This window comes from Pterocles gutturalis, unplaced genomic scaffold (genome assembly GCF_000699245.1).
Source record: "Pterocles gutturalis isolate BGI_N339 unplaced genomic scaffold, ASM69924v1 scaffold28223, whole genome shotgun sequence".
Classification (NCBI taxonomy): domain Eukaryota; kingdom Metazoa; phylum Chordata; class Aves; order Pterocliformes; family Pteroclidae; genus Pterocles; species Pterocles gutturalis.
Window position 1 is genome coordinate 28710 of NW_010121401.1, and position 9164 is coordinate 37873.

The 9164-nt window shown below is 38.7% G+C and overlaps 1 protein-coding gene across 1 annotated transcript in view; it reads right to left on the reverse strand.

Moving 5' to 3' along the window:
• The window catches only part of F5 (coagulation factor V (proaccelerin, labile factor)), a 33320-nt gene extending 24685 nt beyond the window's left edge, over nt 1-8635 (reverse strand). The window contains 4 exon segments of the mRNA XM_010077232.1: nt 2317-2529; nt 3802-3924; nt 5299-5390; nt 8475-8635. Of these exon segments, the coding sequence (XP_010075534.1) occupies nt 2317-2529; nt 3802-3924; nt 5299-5390; nt 8475-8635 (589 nt within the window).
• Between the last annotated feature and the right edge of the window lie 529 nt (nt 8636-9164).

Sequence of the window (9164 nt, forward strand, 5' to 3'; positions counted from 1 at the left end):
TGCTGGTCTCTCTTTTGAGAGCATGAGGCAAGGAGAAGAATGATGGCAGAGCTGCCTAAAGAATGAATGCTGCCTTCTCAAGCACTACACTGAGGTCATCAGCTCCTTCAAAAAGCATAAAACTGACCACTCAGCAAATAACATTTACCTACAAAAGGCTTTGACAAATGCTGCTGAATTGGATCAGTTGTAAGAAACCATCTAGCTGAGTTTGTGATACAGGTGTGATTTCTATAAACAAGGAGAATTAATTCCGGACATCCACACTGAACTGGTGTGATTTTACTGATTCTTTCTGTAGATTGCTCACACCAAGACTTCCATTTGCTACTTCCAATACATAATCTGGGACTAAAATAGATGTACTTTAACTCAAAAGTCCACTTTTTATAACCTTCCCAGGTTATACCACCTATGCTGCTCTTAATGTGTCAGACTATGGTGGGGTGACGCCAGCCAGCAGCCAAACACCTACACAGCCACTTCAATGCTTCCCTGCCCCCAGCAGGACAGGAGAGAACAGGAAGAACAAAAGTGAGAAAACTTGTAGGTCAATAAAGATGGTTCAACAGATGAAAGAAGAGGGGGAAAAAAACCCCCAAGCAACACGGAGGAAGTCACTCACAAAATCCCACAAGCAGACTGATGCCCAGCCAGTCTCTCAGGAACAGCCACCTTGGAAGTCAACACCCCTCCTTCTCCCCATGCTTCTTCTTCTTCCTCTGCCTCCAGTTGTTATTGCTGAGAATGACGTTGTAAGGTAGGAAATACCCCTTTGGTCAATTTGGTCCATCTGTCCAGCTGTGTCCCTTCCCAACCTCTTGCCCACCCCTGCCTACGAGTTGGGGAGGTCTGAGCAGGAAAAAGAGAAAGCCTTGACACCGTGCAAGCACTGTTCACCAAGAGCTAAAACAAGGGTGTGTTATTATCAACACTACTTAGCCACAATTCCAAAACACAGCACCATATGAGCTGCTGTAAAGCAACTTAACTCCATACCAGTCAGATCAAATGCATAAGCATGTTGCACACCTACCACAAGCAGTGCCCAGTCATCTTAAAAATTTGAATAGCCAGCCATTTGTTTTTGCTCTAGAAACATATTCTCAAACTGTCTTGAAGGTAGTGGTCAAACCAATCCATCTCAAATTCATATCCAACTCAATATATGCATGAATTTGAGAAGTCTGAGAAGAAATTCCAAAGCATTTGTCTAGATTAACTCCACCAGTGTTCCATAAAATGCGCACATACACACAAACACAGAGAAAGAAAACCCAGGAAAAACAAGAAAATAACAAGTCCTAACTAACACTGAAAGTACTAATTCTCAAAAAACTTTAGGAGGAACATAACTAATACTAATGCCACTCCTTTGAGGTGATATGAGTAGGTGTGTTCTGCAATTAAATGGACATCAGTGAGAAGAGTGCCTTTGTACAACCCACACTGAATCAGTTTTATGTTTACTTTCAGAAAAGCTTCGAGGTCCAAGTCCATGCAGTCTGCAGTCTATACAAAATGTTTGACTCAAAACTACAGGGAAAGTGGATCAAGCTAAATAACTCACAGAGCTTTCACTAAAAGAAGGATATATAACTTCGAAAAATTTAGGATTTCTGGGACCACCAAGCAGTTTAAGTAGCTTACACAGTGGTACGCAGTTTCAAACTTCCCTCAAATCAGTGGCATGTACCTAGCAGTTATTTATGAGTCCTACAGGACACCAGTTTGTATTAGTGGAGATGGAATTCAATGACTTAAACCTCTAAAATCTCAAGTCCCTGATCACATGCAAAGCAATTTTCGAAGACTTATAATCTGTTCAAATTTGGCCATATCTCCAAATGACTAACACACTGCTCTGCAATTTCAAACCCTTGCTACAGAAGATAGAGTGCTACAGCTTCTTCATCAGCCAGCCTTTAAAAGGCATGGGTAAAACAATTATTTCCTGCCTTATTCTCTGGAATGGCTGAACCATTCTGAATGAAGCTTTAAAAAAATATCTATTCTAAGACAGGAAATTTGTGGTCATATATTTAGCAGTTAAGCAACTGAAAATGCAACCAGTACAGGCAAATCTATTAATAGCGCTCTGTCCATCCTATAGTTATAGGATGGATTTGCATGAAAAGTGGCATTTAAAAACTTTAACGTTAATCTAAAAGAAAGATGTTGAAAACCATTTACTTTACACTGCCTGTAAAGATGTGAAAATGAAAATAGTATGTCTTCCTTCATTATCATACAACCTTAACTTTATTAAGAAATGAAACTGTATTATATTATAGTAGTCTTAAAACATTTCATTACCTTTCTTACAGATAAGCAGTGCTCCAATCAGACCAGAGTTAAAATCCATTGCCATGTTCTCATGAGAATAATACGCATAAGTAAGACATGGAAGGTCAGCTTCTCTTGGACCAACTTCTTCTGTTATATCCCACACATATGTGTGGACCTGGCCTGGAAGTACAGCATCATCTCTTTTTTCTGCAGATGATGTTCTGTCATCATACAGGGAGCCTGCCAAGAAAAGATTCAGCAAGATAAAGAGCAACTGAAGTATTTGGAATGTTCTCCTACAATCAATTCCAAATGCTTGGTTTGTTTCTTACCTATACAATACTTCAGCTTCAAAGAGGTAACTCATGATTCAACTCACATTGCGGAGAGTAGCATAGGGGACAGTAGCTATTTCACCATTCTGTTTCTTAGAGATTAAAGATTTCCCTTAACTGTCATCACTGCCAAAAGGTGGGGCTCTTCATCAGCCTGACTAGGGTTAGGAGGGTTAGGATGGCATGAAGCTTCAGCCTCTGCTCACTGATACTTTGTGAAGAAATACTGCCCACTTTGTCAACTTTCTAATTGTCTCTCATCCAGCCATTGCGCAGGCTAGCATTGCCTTGCTGCCTTAGACATTTTGTACACAGCATATTCAGATGGCAGTCATGGCTTGTATCTATGCCTACCATACAGAACAAATCTGCAATATGACAAAGGGAAGCCAGAGAATCAAAAACCTAGGTGCAAAAGGCATGTTAATAAGATAGTCAAACTGAACTGCCTATCACTTCCAACAACATGTTCTGTTTAACTACACGAGATGGGGTTGCAAAACTCTTTTTGTACCGACACAACAAACAAAGCCTTGAATAAATTTGTAAACTTCAGGTCAGAGCTCTGGCTCAGCACCCAGGGCAGGGCAATCCAAGAAGCACGGGCAATCAGACTCACTCTCTGCTAGTGCAGACATTTAATTGTCAATTTGGTCACAGTTTATGATCTGTTTCTGCTAGTCTCATGAGGGTACCAGGAGCAGAACACCACAAAGCTGATGATGAAATGCTGGGTACCAGAACAATATGATCAGCACTGTTAACTGCCTTTACCAATAACACCTTGATGTACGCTATTGCAAGGGTTTTGGAAATTTTTTTAAGACCTTTATTTAAGAGTTTACATGTCTTGAAATAGAATATTTGCAATTAGATGACATGGTTGGACCAGATGACCTCCAGAGGTGCCTTCCAACCTCAACCACTCTGATTCTGTGAAACGGTATTTTGCACACAGGCAGCTGGTCAGGAGATTGTGCATGTCAGGTAACACTCATATTCCTAGTGTTACACTGATGAACAAGAAAGGAACTAACAATGGGTGTGAAGTTTTAATCCAGGATCAACAGATATTTGTGTCACACATATCCTCAAACATTAGTCTGGGCCCTTCTCAATATTTCATGCAGTAGTCTACAAGAAAATGGACAAAACATGGAGTTTTTATAGTATTTACCTTCTGCATTTTTGTTGTAAACTATGCCTTGGGGATGAATACTGACTGGCTTGTCAGCCATATTCTTAAGATGAACTACTAAAGTATCTCCCACTTCAGCACGCAGAGTTGGTCCCAGAAGTCCTGTAGTTATTCCAGATAAAGAAAGGAAAATGTGAGCATAACAGTATGTTTAGTGAAACAAAGAGTCCTCTTCCCCCATTAGGGAACATTAGCTCTCAAAGTACAAGTTGCAAAATTAATACAGGCAGAGAATGTAATACCACTGCAATGAAGATTTACCTGTAAAAAGGCACGAGGGGATTTAAAACCTGCAGCTCATAGTCAGGAATGTTATAAATTGTCTATATGGCAACTAGCACTTTAAAAAAAAAAAATCATAGGAAAATGGTAGATTTGTGGAATACAAGAGTTATTTCCAGATACAGAAAATTTATCAAAAGGTTCATGTTGAGGTTCATTGTGAATTTCTAGGAATCCTTCGAATACAATTTAATTACACAGTTTTAGGAAGGCAGACATTTTATAGTTTAAGAGTTCAGAGAAAGGCATTCAAGCACATTTCTTTGAGTAGCACTCTCAATGCCAGAAGTCACAGAACAAAAAGATCTTTCAATCAAAAATGTTATCTAAAGAAATAATCAGTTCCACGTTGCAAATCTCTTAAGGCATAGCCTGCAAAAGGTTTCAAGAGGGGCTTGTATCCCTACTCCCGATGTTGCAAAAATAAACAAGGTGAGAAACCTTCTAAGACAACCTTTGGCTTGTTTGTTTCTTTCCTTTGTAAATTTATTTCTCTAAAAAGAAATAAGCAGTTTCAGAAAACATAGGAGAGCAAACAAACCTAGAAAGAAACAGGTCACAAACTGGGCAACTTGAAATTCATATCACCAACCTCATACACATTGTCTTTGACATCTAAATCTGAACATCTAACGTATTTTATCTATAAATATGAAATGTAGACTATATACGTACTCCGCGTAAGTATGAGAACATAAGTACCATAATTATGTATGGCATAAGTATGAGAACTTGCCTCCATCCATTTAAAACATCTTTGGGCAGTAACAGACCCAAATGCAAGGAGATATCTTTCACACCCAACCTCAAAGTTTTTCTTTTCCTTTTCACTGATCTAACAGAAACGTATTTATCCTCAGGCCTTAAGCTCCTTCCATGTGAATTCATAGTGTCACCACTGTGACTGTCCTGTACAAGTCTAAATGTGTACAGGAACTCTCATCAGATGCTGAAAACAAAGGGAACATCTTTGTAATGTGCAACTAATTTGCAGATAGCACTGAGACCCAGCCTCTGAAAATCCAACCTCTTTATGGCCTTTGAAAGTCTAGTGTGCTGTAGAGAAGTCATCCCCTGTACTGATTTGATTTATGTGCATAACAATGGACACAGAAATACAAGCTTGCTTAGCTTGTTACCATCTTTATAACAAGCAACAAACAAAAATACGCGGAACATTTCCTTCCTGTTTACCTGCAAATATATTTGCTGGCTTTTCTTTTTTAAAATCCACTTCATATTCTCTGTAAGAAATTTTCTTAAACACAGGATCTGAATGTTCCAATCTGAAATAAAAAGAGTTACACAAAAAAATTAAAAGGACAAAGATTCCCAGAGATGCCATTGCTGCTTAACGGATATCTCAGAAAATGAATCTTAGTTACATTTAATCACTTGCACATTTTGCTGAAGGAAAGGCACACAGTCCAACTTTTTGTCGTGTCTACCCCTCTCCCTCTTACTATTCCTAAGCTAGGCCATTTCATATTAGACATTGAATTACGAATGACAATATCTAGCACAGTTTACCCCTGAGTTTGCTAGTGATTTCTATAGGTCCTTTAGATTCTGCGATGAAGATGTCTTTGTTTTGTTCACTTAAGACACAGAGGAAGATGCCTTGACCATGCTTAACCTAGAAAGCATCTGAGAAAACACAGTGAAAGAAGCCTGAATTTCTCCTTACTCAGCCCCACGCTTGAACTTTAAGACCCACCACAAGGATTCTACAACAGCATTAACAGCATTAACAGCAAGCTCCTGTAGCAGAAACGACCTTGGAGGCAAGCACAAAACTGTTCCTTGACAACAACCAAAGATCTCACAGCAAGTCAGAAAATTACTTTCTGAGAAACACTGCAAGGGTCCTTAGTCTTGTTATGTAAATGAATCAGGCACCCAGTAGACCACACAATGTTTTCTTAAAAAATATTTAGGCAAGCAGAAGGAAACCAGCACACAACACTTCCGGAGTGGAAACAATGATGAGAAGAGGACTGGAGGGATAATGGGCTGCATTTAGTTCCACATTTATTCGTTAATTTCTCATAGCATATATGATGACTGGATCCAACAGTAATTCCACTTGCTCTCTTTGTAATACCCTTTCAAGTACGTTCAATAGCGGGGAACTGACAGCTGCGTAAGCATAGAGAGGCTGGACAGCGATAATCCAGTGAGCTTGCTTCAGTGACATCCGGGGTCCATGAGGGGACGATATCTTTTTGTAGAGATCTTCTGTAAATCCCTCTGTGACACTCTCACAACAGAAGAGTCAGGCAGAAGCAGTTCATGTTTCAATTCATTCCCCTGTCTTTAAAGTCACTGATAAAATTTTATTTCACTCTTTAAGGAGAAAGACCCAATTCATAACCTGAATTGACAAGTGCTGCCCTAATGTAGCAGCGTTCAATAGAATATGCACATAAGACTACGGAGTAGAAGAAATTATCAGCATCAATTGTATAGCTAGAAGGAACAAAATACGTAGCTTACTAACACTTCGAAAATCTCAACTATGCAAGCAGGTCCAGATACACAACTTTCAGGAATGGTAGCAGCAATGCTGCACGCACAGATAATACGTTTTCACTTTGCTCTGAAGTGTCTTCTAAGTGTAACTTGTACGTGGTAACAAATCTTAATGAAGATAAGGCAACTGAAACTCAGAGAAGTGTCCCTTTCTAGCCTGTATGATTGGAAAATTAAGGAAATAGTTCAGGAAGAACCCATTTTCTTTTCATCCTCTCTTCAGTTATTTAGAACCAAAAGCAGAAAAGTATCAGATTCTTACACTGTATTTAGACATTTGGCTTCTACTGAAACCAGAGTAAGTTATGTACCCAAATGCTTTTGGGATTCAAGCCACTAGCTCCTCCTTTGTATCTTTGTGGGTTTTTTGTGGGTTTTTTTAAGTTAACTTTCTATAATATCTACAAAGTTCATCAGATCCATATTTAGGATGTGACTTAGTCTAAATACTGAAGTGAGACAACTCGAATAGGCAGTCTGTATGAAAAACTTCTAGCTAACCACAGAGTATTTCAGCTGAGGTTTGAGACAGTCTTGTGGGTCTCTACTGCATGAAAAGTCTATCCACAATGTGACATTTAACAGAACAGTATTTGATGCTTATATTGATGCATCCAGTGCAGATGAGAATGAAGTTTTAACTACTAAATTCACATACCCGGGTCAACACTTAAATTTGTCTTCATGTTCCTACATTTAAAACCTCTTTTCTTCTGTCTTGCCAGTTTGATGTTATGCTTGTACCAGTTGTATGAAACTCCAAGGGGAGTTTTAAAAATAATGTAAACTTTGTTTTAATTAAGTCTTGAAAAAAGGATAGTTAGAAAGCCTAAATCTGAACTGGAAATGTCCTTTCTGTAACATCTAGAAATGCAATACATATTTAAAAAAAAAATCACAAACTAAACAAAAATAAAGAAAACAAGACATCCACCAATATAAAAAATGCAGTGGTATCCAAATAAACCCTTCAATGTAGGAGAACAAGTAATTTGTACCATTCCATGCCACTTCATGAATAAATAAAAGCTGTGTATGGTGCCTACAGTGAACACAGCATAAGAATGAAGCCTAATTTAAGCAGAATTCTAAATTACATTCAAGTTTTGTAATCTGCAGCATTGCACTTGCAGTGTTTATAATCCTAAGGATAACAGTGGTAATACAAATAAGATATTTTATATGATTGATTGGCATATGCATGTAGAATAGCAATTCTGCAGTGCTATCTGAAAAAAATGAAATTAGTATTTTCACTTAATGAAGTACAGCAATGCTTGATCCTACAACCTTTACTCGACAGAACTCAGGGTGGACATTTCACAAAAACTACTGAACAACTCAGAAACAACATAGCTAGTTCCAAAGTTCACCAGGCTCTGATTCAAGTGAAAGTGATAGTATCCAAATCGGAACATATTTATTCCTTCAGCAAATTCCAAAGTCTGACAGTTTTTGAAATCTTACCAAACCATATCTCAACTTAACATTGCTCAAAATCCATATATCTAAAATAATTACATTTAAAAAAATAAACAACAAACATCAACCCACACAGAAGATGATTAAAGCAACCCCTGAAACATATTTAACAAAAGTGCTCTGAAAACATAAAAATAATTCTATCCACTAAGGAAGTAAATAAAAATGAGCTTTTAATACTTCACTGGCTCCAGTTCAGATCATGCTGTTTAAAGTCACACAAGTTCCTCTGAACTCAACGGATCAGGCTCTAAAGTCCTCCTGGGCTCTAAAATTCCACAGCAGATATGAGACATAAAACACTTTGAGTCACAAGAGAGCACTAGTTTCATCCTTCATATCCTGTACTTTGTTACCTGGACTTTTCCTCAGATTCCAGTTTGTAGGTCCAGCTAGTGATCTGAGCAGCTATATAGTGCTCTCTGACCTTCATAGCTCCCACCACATGCTTCTCTGAGTCTGGCCACCACGAACCAAGCAGAAGCAAGAGAAAAAGACGCATGCAGTGGAGAGTCATGGTACAGATGCCTGTGGATGCTGCTCTGGAAGACGCAGCAGAAACTGCTGCTTTTATTGCTGTTGCTGCTTCTAACTTCCCCTCAGAAATGAAAAAATTGTGACGCAAGAGGGTAACAGCATTTGCTACGCTCAGGTCATTGCTCTTCACCTTCTCCTCCCCTTGCTGACAGGGATCCAACAGAGATAAAAAAAATATTTAAACTACCTTCCCTCCCCTCCTCCACACCATCTTCAATGAGAGACAAGCACCAAGGAGAAGCAGCTTCAGCCTCACTACAGACTGTGGTTGGGTCATTGTCTACTGAAGCAGCAGGATATCAGAGGTAGAAAACAATTACTTACATTACTTACAATTCCAGGATGTTTGACTTGCACAGTTAGGAAGAAGGGAGTCATATTTTCTCTCTTCCCAGAAAAACAGAAACCAAGCACATCGCTGGCACTGATGTAAATTTCCTTGTTAGATGCTACATCTCCTAGAAATCATTCCCAGTTAGAAAGCAAAATGCTGAGGGATTAGGTGTGGG